The sequence below is a fragment of the Chinchilla lanigera genome, unplaced genomic scaffold, assembly GCF_000276665.1.
Source record: "Chinchilla lanigera isolate Chin_1 unplaced genomic scaffold, ChiLan1.0 scaffold00113, whole genome shotgun sequence".
NCBI lineage: Eukaryota > Metazoa > Chordata > Mammalia > Rodentia > Chinchillidae > Chinchilla > Chinchilla lanigera.
In genome coordinates, this window is record NW_004955514.1 from 2,902,704 (window position 1) to 2,918,658 (window position 15,955).

Sequence of the window (15,955 nt, forward strand, 5' to 3'; positions counted from 1 at the left end):
AGTGACACAAGTGACCTCTGGGGCCAGCCCTGTGCTTCTCCATCTTCACCTGCTGCTGGGTTTTGGTGGCAGGCCTGCCTCCGGGACCCTGTAACCCTCTGCATTGTTGGACTCTAGTGGATCCTGGTCCCAGCCCTTCCCGCTAACCACACTTCCTTTCCGGGATGGGGTAACCTTGCACGGGGCTCCGAATCTCCTCCAAAGGACTGCTCCCCACTTCATCTTCCACAGGGAAGTCAGGGGACAGGAAACCAGGGCCCAGGACCCCTGCGCCAGGAGGATACAAGTCCCTTGCCCAATGTCAGGGCCTGCGGCACTAGGGAAGCTGTCTAGAATGTTCTCTCCTCTCCTGGAGCAGCTGTTCTCTAGCCCTGGGCTGCTGGGCACAGGGCTCCGGTGTGGGTGCAGCCACATTAGGCCCTGGGGGTCGCGTAAGCGAGGGAGGGGCACAGGGAGCGGAACGGGGGCTCCGCTTTCCCAGCCTGGTTCTTCTCTTGGTTCACATAGCAGCGACACCTGCCGAGCTCGAGGTCTCCTGAAACAGCTGAGAACAGCTGGTCCAACATCTGGCAGGACCGTCTTTAGCCTCCCAGGACCAATGAGGGCCAACTCTTAAGCTTTGCGGGACTGGGCACCACCCTACTCTGCTCGGCTTTGGGGTTTTTCCTCTCTAATGCTCTGTCCCTTTCTTGTTGTTGGTGTTCTAAGGCTGTTTTGCACTGTTATGCTGCTCCCCGCAGGGAGTCCACAGCATGACCTCCCCGATGACCCACCTTTTGCAGTGCTGCCGCCCCGCAGTTGGGCGCGGGTCCTCTCCCCGGGCCCCTGGCTGGCTCCTGTCCTTACCGCTGCCGATGGCCTGCGTACTAGGAGCTTTCTTGGTTTCTTTCACTTGCAGAAAGGATGCGAAGGCGGGGGGCAGAAGTAAAAGCACAATGCAGGGAAAGCAAAATCCTGCTAATGTCAAATCGCAACAGGAAGAGAAAGGCTACAGGAGGAAATTGACGTGAAAAACAGAAGGATGACGAGCTTCCTGCCGGCTCTGACACGGGCACAGCTGTGACTGTGCCCGCTAGCGTGGCTCTCGTTGTCTGGCAGTAGAACAGGAAAGGGTCTTCTTCCACGAGGAATGTTTCTGTGTGTGTGTGTGTCTGAGACAGGGTCTCGCCATGCAGTTCAGGCTGGCCTTGGGCTCACTTATGTAGCCCAGGCTGGCCTCGGACTCGAAAGGATCCTCTTGCCTCAGCCCCGCAAGTGGTGGGATTACAGGCGTGCACCACCACGCCCGGCCCAAGAGGAATAGTTTTATAAAGGTCCAAAGCACCAAATGTGTCAAAGGTCATTAAAATGGCCTCGTAACCAAGCCTGGAGGGGAAGATATACACCACTTCCCCAAGACATGGACAGAATAGTAGCTACCTACCACAGGTGTCCCTGGAAGCCGAGAGGGTTCCGACAAGGGCCACGTGGCTACCGGCCACCTGCAGGTCTGTGTGGTCATTCTCTGGAAGACGTTCAATCTTGAGAACATTGATGCTAAGTGTGAACAGACTGATCCTATATTAAAAGGTAGAGGCTGTCCAGTGGGGTTTACAAAATGCCATTGTCAGAGTGAGGCATTACAAGATACACACTTACAGTTATTTTTAAATAATAAGAAAGAGATACTAAAATCATAACTACGAGCCAGGCATGGTGGCACAAGCCTGTAATCCCAGCACTCGGGAGGCTGAAGCAGGAGGATCGTTGTGAGTTCGAGGCCAGCCTGTGCTACCAAGTGAGTTCAAGGCCAGCCTGAACTGCATAGTGAGACGTTCTCAAAAAGACAAAAAAATAAAATAAAATAAAATCACAACTATGAAGAAGCAGGAGTAGCAGTATCAGTGTCAGATAAAATAGAAGCTAAAAGAAACTAATAAAATAATCATGCAAAAAGGGAACCCTAACTCATACTCACAACCCGGTGTAATAAAGAAAGTATGGCATTTATAAACTGAACTGCACCAAGCAACACAATCAGGCCAGGCATCTTGAAAAGATACAAGGTAGCTGATTTGAATACAGCTCTCTTAAAATAAGATATGGATCTAGTGAACAAAAAAAATTACAGTACATTGAATAATTAAATAGTACAAACAACAAGCCTAATCTAATAGGTCTATGGGAAAATATACAGCTTTTGAATCCAGGTTTCACATATTCATAGAACATTTATGAAATATGTACAAACATACATGACTTGCTAAAACAAAATTATGTTTGTGTATAGTTTGTGCAAACAATATCTTAACAAATTAAATAAGCCTGAGGTTTCCAAACTGTAACGCTAGAAAGATCATAAACCTATATGACTTGGAACCAGATGGCCCGGAGTTCCAATCCCTGGTGTCTTTGAACAAGTTAAATTTTCTGAGTCTTTATTTCCTAAAATTAAAAAGAAAATCCTTACCTCTTAAAGTTATGATGGAGATAAATACCACCCGGTTGTGAAATATTGTTCTGTATTCCATAACCTGGTTCCCACGTGAGCCATTATTTGAAAGGAAGTCCCCACCCGCTTTGCCGTCCGTGGCCGCTGTGAGGAGACGCAGCTCCGGCGTAGCTATGGCAGTCCGTAGCGATCTCAGGATAACTTTTGGAAAGTGAAACGCATAGCCTCCCATCTCTCCAGTCCCACATATTTGTTGTGTGACCTTGGCAAGGACCTTTAACTTCCCTGAGCCTCGTCTGTTAGAGTAAGTGATGGTGCTCCCTCCCAAAGTGACAGTGAGATTCGAGACTGAGGAGTCCTGACACCTCCCTGCCAAAGGGAAATAAGTAATTCATTGCCTTCAGAATCCCCAGGGCCTCCACCACGTGTTCCAGGTAAGGCAGTAACCCAGGACTCTCTGGCACTGAGGTCTTGCAGAGCGGGCCCTCTGCACCTAGGAGACGGGACGAGCCTCCCTGGGCCAGCTGTGGACCCATGTGACACTCCCAGAGTCCCTGTGTCCTCAGAGCGTACAAGAACAGAGGAGGCTGGCTTTGGGGTTAAGTGGGTCCCGATCTGTTGTGGGGGCGGCTGTGATGCAGGGCATGGGCGTTAGGTGTCAGCATTTCCCTTTCGCAGGAGGTCGCAGGCCAGCTCCTTGCTGGGTGGAGATTGGAGGGTCTCAAGACCCTGCTCTTGTGAACTCCTACAGGAAAGTGGTGACGGTGAGAGACGGGGATCAGGGCTAGGACAAGCGTGAGGTGCTGTTCTCGAGCTACATGATATTGGCGTGTGGTACTTCAGAAATCCAAATTAATGCAGGAAAACACAATTTAAATAAAGACCCATTCCAGCCCTCCGCTGACACGCTTACCGCCTCGGCAGCCTGGGCCCAGCAGGAAGAAGGGCCTGGCTTCTTTTTAGGCCTCGGTTTCCCGATGGCAGATGAAGAGCTTTGGACGTGGAGTCCTTCCCCGCTCCAACCCGCTAGGGTAGCAGTGGCGAACCCTTCAGAGCTTTCGATGATAACAGCCAGCGGCAGCACGCATGCCGTAGGTTCGCCACCATGGCTCTAGGGCCCCAGCCAGCGCCTCGATCCCCGACTAGCTCAGCGCGTTCCCACGGGAGGCAGCTGTCCCTGTGATGGAACCCAAGGCCCTGGGCCATCCCTGCTGAGCTCTGCTGAAATGTCATCCCTGTGCTCGGTTTCACAAGCACTGGCCACCAGCCCTGACCTCATTTCAGCCCCTGTGCTGGATGTGGAGATCAGGTGGAAATAAGGCATTTTCTTCTGGGGGCTCAGCCGCTGCAGGTGTGTACAGCCGTGCACAGCGCAGCCATCAGCGTAAACACCCAGCGCAGGGGGCAGGAGCAGGAGAGGGACGGGTGAGCCCCTGTGGGGTCCAGCACATGCCCACAGTGCTGGGGACCCTGCAGGGAGGTGTGTGGGCTTGTAGGTGACTGCTTCCGGTGGGCAGAGGGCACAGGAAACTCTGGACATGAATGTATGGTGCAGTAATGTGGCAGTTTGCTGGTGGGTGCTACGGTCAGGGGAGGGAGACGCCCGAGGGCTGGCACGGGCTGTTGCCTCTGAACCCCTAGGAGTGTCACTCCCTTGGGTTACTGTCAGAATCAGGGCCACTCTGCAGGGGCTGCTGATGACCACCCTGGATCTGTGTCTTTCGTCCTCGGACAGGCAGGGCTCCTCTCCTTTTGGAGCCTCAGCTGGGTGGGCTTCGGCTCATAGCCCCCGGCACCAGAGCAGCTGGACTCTGGGCTCCAGGAACGGAGGAGAGATGGGCACAGCCCCAGCAGGCAGAGCCAGAACACCCCCTTTGCTGTCTTCTGGGGCACATGGGCACGGGGTGGATCGCAGAGCACTGGGCACAGTGGGTGTGACAGGAGCAGCAGAACCGCAGGGCTCCCCAGCAAGGAGCCAGTGCCCAGCCGTCCGTGGAGGTCCCCGCCAGCTCCACAGCAGGCCAGGGCCCCTGGGCCCGGGGTCATCTTTAAGGTGGGTCAGAGCCCACCCAACAGGCAGGGGCGGCGGAGGCCCCGGGCCCGTGTGCACTGGCAGGCCCGAGGGGCTGGCGTCCTGAACTCTGCTTTTCAGAGCTGAGTGCTGGCGTCCTCCGGTGGTCACCCCGCCATCGGGCTGTGGCAGGCAGGCTCCTCCCAGCTGTGCAAAGCCTGGGCCCTGCGTCTGTCCCGTGCAGCCTGCCTCTTGCCGCCTCTCTCTCTTTCTCTTCCAGAATGCCAATATGGCCCCTTTCGGAGCAGAGCCAGATGCCGGCTGGGGCACGCGAGGTACACACCGCGGGGACCCCCGCGGGCCTCTGGCTGGGCAGGGGGTTGTTGACCTATTTCTACCAGTCTCCTTCTGGTACTGCCCCCCGGGGTCTGCTGGCAGAAGGCTCTGGGCACCGTGGGTGAGGGGACCCAGGGAGGACGTGTTTACCACCAGCCCTGGGTTGCCCATCCCAGGTACAGGGCTGCCTAGCTTGTGGGGCGCTCTGCACACTTGGGGAAACAGTCCTAGCGGGAGTGCCTGAGTGACACAGCAGGGTCATGCCCGCCTCGCCCTGGCTCCCTGTGTGTCTGCCGGCTTGCGGGGACCCTGGGCTCAAACCAGGAAGCTGGCAGGAGGTGGCTTACTGGTCTTGCGGCAGGTGCTGCTTGGGGCCACCCTCCGGCTCTGCGTGGGGTCCCAGGCCTGGCTGCTTGCCCCCTTCCACCCTCTGGGGTTGGCTGGGGCTGGGTCCCACGTGGGCGGCAGCATGGGGGGCGGGTCCCAGCATCCTGTAAGTGATTGTCCAGGTGCCTGGGCCTCCAGCCAGGCAACCAGACCCCAGGCAACCAGTGGCATGTGGGGAACTCCAGCACCTGCCCCACCCCACAGGTCTCCTGCCTTACCATGGGTCCTGCATGCCTGGGGGTGCCTCCTAGCCACCTGGTTTTATGTTCAGTGGGGAAGAAAGGCATTTCCAGGGCTGAGGTGTAGTTCAGGGGCGAGCCTTTGCCTAACATACACAAGGCCCGGATTCCACCCTCAGCACTGCAAAAGAAAGAAAAGTAAAGCCAGAGCGCAGAGCTCAGCCGTTTAACAGGAGGAAGCGGGAAGGAGGGAAGGCTGTAAGAGGCTGGGGTGGAGTCAGACCGGGTGACGTCAGTCTCCACAGCACCCCGTAAAGCTTTGCCCTCAGATGCCCACTAAACAAAGAGGTAAACAGAGGCAGCTCTCTTGGGGCGGCCCGGACCACCAGGAGAGCTGGTGTCACAGCTTCCAATCTGGCCTCAGCCCCCTGACCATGCCTCCTGCTCAGTGTGCCTTGGGAAGAGCCCCAGAACCCCTCCACTGTGGCCCCCGGGCCAGAGCCCCACACATGCTGCTCAGGGGACTGGGAGATGTGCATGGCTGAGCTGACTGCGGGGTCCGGGGTGTCCCCCAGGCCAGGCTTGCTTCCCTAAATCCCCACCCCCTGGTTTCCGCTTTTCTCTTACAGAGTACAAGGTAAGAGGGTGCCGCCCATGCTGACCTCTTCCCACCGCCACGCTGCTCCCGCCAGGTTAAAAGTTCCTTTTCGTTTGCTCTCCCTGTGGAATGTGTATGTATCTCGGTTTGCCGCTGGCTCGGCTCTGGGGCCCCGCGCGCGCCTGCTTCTCTGGGTGAACCTGTGGTTTCCACCCCCAGATCTACCCTTACGACTCCCTCATCGTGACAAACCGCATCCGCGTGAAGCTGCCCAAAGACGTGGACAGGACAAGGCTGGAGGTGAGGGGGCGCCGGGAGGCTCGTTTCTGCTGGGCAGAGGCCTCCAGCATGGGACAGTGACAAGGCACCAGGCGGGGCTCAGGGTCCAGGCCACGCCGCTTCACAGGCCCAACCCCGCGGGCTGGACAGGGCCCGGTGCCAGGCCCGCAGGAAGGCTCTCTAGTGGCAGCGAGCCCCACAGGTGTCAGGTGCCAGGCGCTGGCACTGAGTGCCCGGCCCGGGTGGCAGGCTCTGTGGCCACTCGGTGCTTCCTGTGGGCCATGCTCATGTAGTCTAGAATAACAAGCTCGGTGGAAAGCAGGTGTGGCTTAGAAGTTCCAGCAAGAGGCCACCCCGAGTGGTGTGGGATAATATTGTTGGCGGGAGGAACTTTATTGAGCACCTACTGTGTGCTGAGACTCCAAGGACCCCAGGCGACACCCCCGATCCCCATAGCCAACCTCCGAGGATGTGACCTCAGCCAGTGGCATCACATCCCCAATCCCTTTCCTGAACATGGCACTGCTCCCCCAGGGCTCTTTTGCAGGGACAAGGGGTCTCCAGGTTCCAGGGCAGAGTCCGCAGGCCCATCTGTGTCCCCAGGCTGGAGCATGGGAGGCAGAGGAAGTTACGTGTGGCACCAAGGCCAACGAGGGCCCCAGCAGCACCCTGGGCTCAGGACACTGACTGAGCAGAGACGGGGTGGGTCTGCCAAGGGTGGCATCCGTGGGGGGCAGCAAGAGCTGGCAGGGCCCTGTGTGCGGGCATGGGGACCCCATGGGGAGTCCTGCAGGGGAAGGGGAGGCCTCTGTAGAAAAGGGGACAGGGTGCTCCGGGCCAGGACTCAGGGAAAGGCTTGGGTGGGGCCATGGGATGCATCCCTGCACAGGAGGGGACCCAGAAGCTGTCACCCAGCAAGCCCTAGGTTTCCTGGACAGCTGGCTGTGCGCCCTCGACCCTTGATTTCCACATCTTTAAGATCTTTTAAGATCTTTAAGATGAGTGTATTGGTCATGAGTAGTGGCCCATGCCTGTCATCCCAGAATTTGCAAGCTGAGGCAGGAGGATCACAAGTTGTTAAGCCCAGCCTGGACAACTTAGTGACTCAGTGAGATCCTGTCTCAAAATAAAAAAACTAAAAGGGCAGAGGGTACAGCTCAGTGCAAAGGCCCTGGGTTCAATCCCCAGTACACAAAAACTAAACAGTACACAGAGAGAGAAGGTGAGGCTTGCTTGAGTCACTGCGCAGGTGTGAGGCCATGTGAAGCCCCTACCCGGGCAGCAGCTGCGAGGACAGTGATGAGGCTGCTGTGGCCGCAGCACGGGGCAGGGACCCGCCTGCTCGACCGTGCTGTCACTGAGAGGGACCCGACCCAGGTGGCTCGAGCACCGCAGGAACTGATAGGGCCGCGCAGTGACGGCAGGCACCCTGTGGTTTGGTCAAGGGCTGGACTGGGTCCCCAGCACTGGTTGCTTTCCTTCCCCCTCTCTGCTGGCCCCATTTGTAGGTGGATTTTTCAAGCTGGGCGTCTGCAGAAAGACCCAGCCGTCCCCCAGCAGGCCTAGCAGAGCCCTCCCTCGGCCTCAGGCTGGGTGATGTGATCGCCCCTAAATCAACCAGTTTGGTCCAGGGAACGTGATGCCCTGGCTGGCCACGTGCCTAGCCTGGTGCTACCAGTGCTGCCCATGCCAGCTGAACTGCAGGGGCCCAGGTGGCTCTGCAGAAACACAGACCTGAGCTGCCACCTTGAATGAGCGAGGGTGCTGAGGGACAAGCAGGAAGAGCCCACGGCGGGCGGGGGGGACAGCACGCACAGCCAGCCCTCCGCCGTGGTGCCCGTCTGCAGCCAGGCCACTCATGTGCCAGGCACCCACTGCGCCAGCACAGCACTGGTAGGGACGAAGCGGGCAGGTAGCAGGACATTCGGACTTTGCCCTGCAGAAGAGGAGAGGCTGTGGGTGCTGCTGGCGCGTCGAGAGGTGTGGGTCACAGTGCAAGGGGCTGGGCAGCAGGGCCGCTAGAAGCTGCTGTGTGGGTCTGGGGTACCTGGCGCCTCTCCCACCCCAAAGGGCCTGCAGTGCCTGTCACGTGGAGAAGTAATGGGGTGCACAGTGCAGCTGCCTAGGCTCCGGTGGCTGCTGGGGGTGGCGTCGTGTCCCCAGCACACTGGGCTGCATGACACAGGTGCTTCCTGAAGCCGGATGGCTCCCTGGTGTTAGGTCGAGAGCGCCTACCTGGTCGCTAGGCCTTGAGAGAAGCCCACGCCATGCTAGCAGCCTGTCAGGACTCGCTGCTGTCCCTGGGGCTGGGTATGCCTTTGGCAACATCTGTTTGCCCGTGTGTGCACATGTATGTATGTGCAGCCTGAGCTGGGATAGAGAAGGAAAGGCGGGAAGCTTCAAGGGGACTGAGCACAAAAGTGAATCCTTTTAAGAAGCCCCCTGCAGCGGGGATGCTGGGCTTGGTCCCTCCAGTCCGGAGAGCGCAACTTCCCAGTCCTCCTCCTGCAGCTCAGCCAAGCCAGGCGGCACTGGACGTGTTCCCGAGCGTCGCGTTCCCCTGTCCCTCTGAGCCTGCAGAGGCAGGGGCCTGGGCTGGGAGGAGGCCTCTCCCAGCAGGAGCCGCCCCCTGATGTCTCTGTGCTGGGGAGGCGCTTTATTTGTATTCTAGACACACTTCGTAACTATTATACAAGTCCAGAGAAGTGCGAAGAACACACAAACCTACGGGACTCCCTCACCAGTCCCAAGGCCTCTAACTCCCAGGCGGGCCAGCCCCCCGAAGTCTCTTCGCCCAAACCCCCAGAGGGCGCAGGATCCTCGTGTGGATAGGCAGGGCTCTCACTTGCCTTCTCCTTTTTAATTTTCTGTGGCAAATCATGGAGTCCGGCCCCAACCTCCAGAGGGCTGAATGGTGGGTCCCGTGTGAGAGGGTTGGAGTGAAGGGCAGTGCTTCTGCTCACACCCCATTGCGTGCCGAGTCCACCGCAAGGCAGGCTGGGAGGCAGAGTTGCCCGGGTGCCCAGGCAGAGGGCGTGGACATGGCAGGCAGCCCTGCAGGGCCCGTACCCAGAAGGACTACAGCATCAAGTGGTCAGAACACGTCACCCACATGCGGTGGCACAGTGCCCAGCTGAGTCTTTTGCTTGTCATGGGGATGGGCAGCAGGCACTGAGTGGGACCCCAGGGTGTCTGTGAGCAGATCCTGGCATGAGCTGTGCCCTCACAGACCCTCAGGAGGTGGGCATCAACCAGCGAATTTTCCAGGTGAGCCTTATAATCATTCACCAGCGTTAGGGCCCCAAAGGAGGGGAACGTGGGCTTGTGAGTGTATGCTTAAATTGAGTGAATGACAACCCAGCACAGTCAGTGTGTGTGCGTGCGTGTGCATGTGTGTGTACACATGTGTTGTGAGCATGGGAAGGGATGGCAGGTAGGAAGAGAATTTTAGGAAGAGCAGACTATGTGTGCACAGGCTCTGGGGCACAAGGACGAGGGCTGTTTGAGGGACCCAAGGAGGCAAAGGTGAGGACAGACTGGGCCCTGCGGGGTTCTGGCTGTGCCAGGCAGGTGGGTTTTAGCCTGAGAACAATGTTGGGGTATGGCTGGTTAGATCTGTGATTTAAAATAGCCCCACAGCAGTATGGTGAAGCTTAGACCCATTGTGAGGGTGCAGGGAGACAGTGCAGGGAAGCCTGGGTCCTCAGGGTGAGAGGTGATGGCCTCGTGGGCATGGGGGGCACAGCTGAGGGCAAGTGGGTAGATTCGGGTGATGCTTGGGAAGTCGAGCCAGCAGGACTTGGAGATGGAGACGGCGTTGGGACATGGGGGGCCCTGGGCAAGCTGGAGGGATGTGGGGGTGGCAGTCACCCCACGTGGCAGAGGCCTCCTGGACTGATGGTGCTGGCTCCCTGGCCTTCGTGCTGTGGCTGCTGGCACTGAGGGTGCTCAGTCTGGCAGCAGGGAAAGTGCTGTGCTGGTGCCCAGTACATCAGTCACCTACACACAAGGCGCAGTGACCCTGCTCCAGAAGAGGATTGGCTGAGCCATGCAGCACCAGTGAGCAGAGAAGCGTCTGGACTCTGGAGCTCCCAGGGAGTCCTGAGATGGCTCCTCTGTCCCTGAGGATTGGATCCCAGTCCCTGGCCCTGGGACATCACGGCCCCGCCATACCTCTCAGGCCCTTTGTGCAGGAAACCGTTGCCCAGGGGCCTGGTGGACCAGGAGCCCCAGCCTGAGGGGCAGGAGCTCCCATGACCCCAGGCAGAGCCAGGGTCCTCTAGTGTGTGGCTACTCCCTGCACCTCTCCCCATGTTCATCAGAGGACACTGTCCTTTGTGCTTGTATTGGTCTCCTGCCATCCAAACGTGGCATCCTGGGGTCAGAGTGAGTGCCTGATCCCGGGTCCTGGTGTGAGTCCAGAGTGCCTGGCTGCGTGACTGTGGGCAGGACGCTTGGCCACCAAGCCGGGCCGCACACCTGTCAAGTGACATCCCTGCACCTGCCCTGTGGGGAGGCTGGAGCATTCATTCGGCTGCTCAGAGATACTCACCGAGCACCTGCCGTGATGAGCACCGGGCCAGAAGGCTGTGTAGTACACAGCTGAGTCATTGCTTCCCTGTCACTCTGTCTTGGTCACCGTCTCATCGCTGGGACACAGTCACACAGTTTAAAGGAGGAGGGGTGGATGTTGGCTCACAATTTCAGCCCATGGCTGGCTGGTGTCAGGGCAGGACGGCCTGGTAGAAGGGGCTGAGTGGAAGGAAGCTATTCACCTCATGGCGAGCAGGAAGCAGAGAGAGAAGGGAGGAGCCAGGGAGGGAGACAGACCCAGTGACAGCTTCGCCCAACCACAAGCCACTTCCTAACCACATCAGCTATAGAGCACCCAATCACCTCCCAAAAGCCCTGCCTCTGAACACATGAGGCTTTGTAGGACATGTGGGTCTGAACTATAACATTCTACCCTAGCCCAGAAAGTCTCGTATACATCTCTCTGTGCAAAATACATTTAGTCCATCTCTAAGAGTTGCCGAGGTTTTAACAGTTCCAGCAAAGTTCCTCTCAGGCTCAAAGCAAACTCTTCACTGTAAGCCCTTATAAAAATCAAAAAGTTAAGCACTGGCAGTATACAAAGGTACCGGGTCAGCATTGCATTTCTAAAGGGAGAAATCGGGAACTAGAAAGGAATGGAACCAAAACAAGACTGAAACCCATTAGGGCAGACCTTAAATCTTATAGCTCCATATCCAGCACCTGGGACCAGTTGAGGCATGTTGTAAGCCCCAAAGGGCTTGGACAGCTCCACCCCTATGGGATCGCTGGTTGCAGCCCTTTGTGGCCTCTCATTGGGGGTGGCTTTGCTTGCTGCCTGCAGCTTTCTTCAGCAGACGTTCCACATCCCCAGCTTCTCCAACTTCCTGGGTTCTCCACTGCACTGTTGGCTTCACTCTCACAGCTATAGCCACTGCCCTCTCAGGGGACAACTGCCTGACCTCCCAGGCCTTCTTCTGAAGTCTGGGTGGAAGCCTCCCTGACCCCACAACACTAGCATTTTGTATGCCTGTAAAACCAGCACCATGTGGATGATGCGGGATCTTCCGCTAGCTCAAGCAGTAGCCAGGGCACATTGGACCATGGTGGCAGAGACCTCCGAATGTCTGGATGGCTGAGTGAAATAAATCTAGGGCAACCAACTCCCAGGCTCCAGAAGGACACTCTTGGGTTCTCCTCTCAAAGCAATGTCTTTTAAAAGAGTTTACCTTTACCCTTTTATACCCGTGAGCCAGTGAAAGGTGGAGTCCTACTGATTCCTAACACAGGCATCTTTTCTGTTGTCCTAATGAAAAATACTTAGCTTCTTTTTAATGCTAATCTTTTTATCAGCTACTGTCTCCAAGGCTTCAATTTGTAGGCACTTTTTTCCGATGAAACTGTATGCTTTTTACATTTTATTGTTCTAATATTTCCTCCTGATATTTACTAAGTATCTGGCTAAAAGCTGCCAGCAGCACCCATGCCATAGTCTGAGTATCCTACTGCCTTGAAATTTCCTTTGTCAGATTAATTATTCCACTGTCCTAAATGTCAGTCTTCAAAGTCTCAGGACATTTTCTGCCAAACTGTACCATACAAGGCCTCTTACACAACTGCCAATGGAGTCCTTTTTCTCAGCTGAAACCTCCTGAGCCTGGCCGTTATTGCCTGCATTTCTGTCAGCTCTTTGGTCTTCTGAGCTCTGACCAGAATCACCCATCCAAGCTCAGTGTACAGCATTCGGGGGCTTTTCTAGCCAGTATCTGTAAACCTTTCCAAATCCCTCCCACAAACCAGATCCAAAGGCTCTGAATCACATGGTTAGGTATAGTCCTAGCAGTACCCCACTCTTGGTACCAAAGTCTTAGTCATCTTCTCACGCCTGAGACGAAATACTCAACACTCACAACTTGAAGGAGGGGGTGTTTATTTTAGCTGATGTGTTCAGTTCATGGCCAGTGCATTCCAAGGCAAGAAGGGCCTGGGTGGTGGAAAGCTGCTCATGTCATGGAGCTGGGAAGCAGAGAGCAAGGAGAGAAGTTGTGGGGGGAGGTACCCTTCCATGTCACACCCACAGCAGCCCATTTCTAATGTCCAGCCAGCTATAGTACTCTGCACTCCAACTGCCTTCCAAAAACCCCACCTCTGAGCACATGAGGCCCTGGGGAGACACTGCAGAACCAAATCACAACCTGCCCCTGTTCGCTACCGGATAGATAACCATGGAGATGACCCTGCATTAGAAAAGGGGACAGGAGCTGTGGAAGTCACTCCAAAACAGCTGTTGCCAGCACCTGGCCATGTATGTGTGGAAGTAGAGTTATGACAGAGCTCAGGTTTCTCTCTCTCTTTTTTTTTTTTTTTTTTGTCCTGGGAGTCGAACTCAGGACGTTGTGCTTGCCAGGCAGGTGCTTATACCACTGAGCTATATCCCCAGCTCAACAACAGAGCTTAGCCACAGGACAGGAAGTCACTTCCTGGGCCCCAGATGCATGAGCATAGGTGCTGCGAAGGGACTACATTCGGTATATTTAGCAAGCACATGCCCACCCCATGCTGAGCTCTGTTCTAAGCATGCAGCTTGTTTTAACATACTTGGTTTCCATAACTTGGCCAGGTGTCCATTGTGTCTCCTGGGCTTTGAGAGACAGACCTGAGATTTGAGCTCAGGTGGTGCTCACAGCCATTGCTCTGTGCTCTGTACTGAAACTGCCTGCAAATCTCTCCCTGGCCCAGCCTCCCGGTGCACACTCACAGACACCTTGCTGCTAGGTGGGTGGGTGTGTGAGCCAGGTGCCCTAGGGAGCCAGACCGGTAGGAGAAGACGCATGCATGTTTGCACATGCTTGTACACAGATGCATATGTAGAACATGCATAGATACCTACAGAGACATGTGCATATGTGTACACATAAAAAGACATGTAGCTATATATATACATACAGGCATGCATATATACATTATATATGGGCACAGGCATATATACACATGTATATAATGGATATAGATACACATGTGCATATATGAATATGTGCATAATAGAAACATACATAAATATATATGCATATATAGACTCATACATATATATTCATAGCCATGTACTTGCATGCATGCTTACATATATACACATGCAAATACATACAGGTGTGTAGACACATACATGGACATACACATGACTGAGGATGTGCTGCAGGACTTGGCACACAGAACCCCTGGGCTGGGACCTCTTAAACTTGGGAGACTTGGAGACTGTGAAGCAGAACCTTCTAACAGGCTCTGCCTTAAAGCCTCCAAGTTTTTTAAGAGCCCCAGCTTTTGCTCCTAAATCCTTCAACAAATCAGACGCGCCCCACCCCAGGATCGAGGATAATCTGCTTTCCTGAAGGCAGCTGACTGGTGTGAACCACACCTCCACAGCAGCATCTACACTAGTGTTGGGCTGATCACCGGGCACGGTGAGGGCCTTGCCGAGCAGGACGTGCAGTGTGGCCACCACAGAAAGCCAGGCGCGTGGGAGGTGGGACCTGGTGGCCTTGGTCCCCGTGAGTCCTCCGGGGTCTGGTGGCTGAGTGCCGCACTGGGCTGAGAAGAGGAGGCTCCTGCAGGAGCCCTGTGGCCTCTGGCTGTCCTCCTCGGTCCTGAGGCTGAACACACCCCTGAGTTTGCTGGAGCCGCCAGAGGCCGAGGGGTGGGGGGAGGCTGGAAAGCCACTCTGCTGCTGCGGGCTGAGAACAGGGCACCCACGGGTTGAGTGTCCTCGAGGCTCCCTGTGGGCACTGGAGAGAAGCCCAGCAACCCGGGGCGGCTGGAGAAAGCACAGGAGGCCTGGGAGGCCTGGCAGAGCAGGGAGAGCCCTGTGCAGCTGCAATGAACAGGGCAGGAAGGGGCCTGGAGCCCCGATGCACGGGGCAGAGAGCTAGCACACACTGAGCCAGTGCGCATGTGCACCATGCTGCCCTCCCGAGCCAAGAGCCAGCCCCAGAGGGATGTAGTGCAGCGGACATGGCTTGGCCCTGGGACCGGTGCTCAGTGCAATCCGAGGGGACCTCTCCAGGAAGTGACATCCTGACCTGCAGCATGAGGAGGAGCTGCTGCTGCAGGCCTGGCATGTTCTCGGCCTGTAGATGCCTATTGTCCAACAAAGGAGCCACCAGAGGGGCAGGCAAGGCCACAATGAGGCAGCATGGCATGGCAACTCTGAGCCTCAGTCCCCGCTGCCCCACAGGCTGGGGAGAGGTCACGGGTGGTGGCAGGGTGGGTGCTTCCCGGACAGCAGCGGCTCTTGTCACTACAGAGGTGATGCTGCTGAGGTCCCTGCAGGAGACGCGGCCAGCCCAGAGCTGGCGTGGGGGCGGCTGAACTGAGTGGGTTGGCTCAGGAAGGTGGTGACATGTCCACACTGGGTGGGGTGTGCGGGTGCCCTGGAGGACCTGGGCCTGGAGCTGGGGCTGGGTCAGGGGACTGTGCCTGCTGGAGTAGAGGCCACCGCAGGTCTCTGTGGCCTTCACTGCACTCCAAGATGGTTGACAGCTTTTAATTTTTTTTCCCAATGCTGGGGATCGAATCCAGCGCCTTCACCCTGAGCCACTTCCTGAGTTGGCTTTTTTCCAGCAGCAGCTTTTAGACTTGCTATTCTGAGGGTTTCTTGTCTCCTCGCAGTCACTCCAACAGCTGGCTCCAAAGCACATGCCACATAATTCAGCGATTTTATGAAATGCACAAAGGGCAGCAATCCGTGTTGGAGCTTTTCAGAGATCACCAAGTGTCTCCCGTCCATTCCTCTCTCAATCAGGACAGCTACCTATAGTGTTAGCAGCTTTGCTTTAAATTTGAGGAAATTGCTTTTTTTTTTTTTTTTTTTTGGCAAGAATCATTTTTTTAACTGCAGTAAAGCCAGGCATGGTGGTGCACACCTGTAATCCCAGCACTTGAGAGGCTGAGGCAGGAGAATCGCTGTGAATTCGAGGTCAGCCTGGGCTACAAAGTGAGTTCAAGGCCAGCCTGAACTGTGTAGTGAAACCCTTTTTCAGGGCTGGGGATTTAGCTCAGTGGCACAGCGCCTGCCTGACAAGCGCGAGGTTGTAAGTTCGATTCCTGGTACCGGAAAAAAAAAACAAAAAAAACAACAAAAAAAAGAAAAACCCTTTTTCAATACGACAAAAAAAAAAGGAAAAAGGGAACTGCAACAAAATTCACCA

At 56.0% G+C, this 15,955-nt stretch overlaps 1 protein-coding gene across 17 annotated transcripts in view; it reads left to right on the top strand.

Moving 5' to 3' along the window:
* Ablim2 (actin binding LIM protein family, member 2) overlaps positions 1-15,955 on the top strand; it is a 120,169-nt gene that overhangs the window by 101,946 nt on the left and 2,268 nt on the right. For 11 of the 17 annotated variants that reach the window (XM_005408784.2, XM_013506772.1, XM_013506780.1 and 8 more), the window contains 3 exons: positions 4,723-4,777; positions 5,974-5,981; positions 6,162-6,242. In XM_005408784.2, coding sequence (XP_005408841.1) covers positions 4,723-4,777; positions 5,974-5,981; positions 6,162-6,242 — 144 coding nt within the window. The remainder of the gene's footprint in view (positions 1-4,722; positions 4,778-5,973; positions 5,982-6,161; positions 6,243-15,955) is intronic. The other 6 variants (XM_013506776.1, XM_013506774.1, XM_013506781.1 and 3 more) reach the window with 1 other exon arrangement.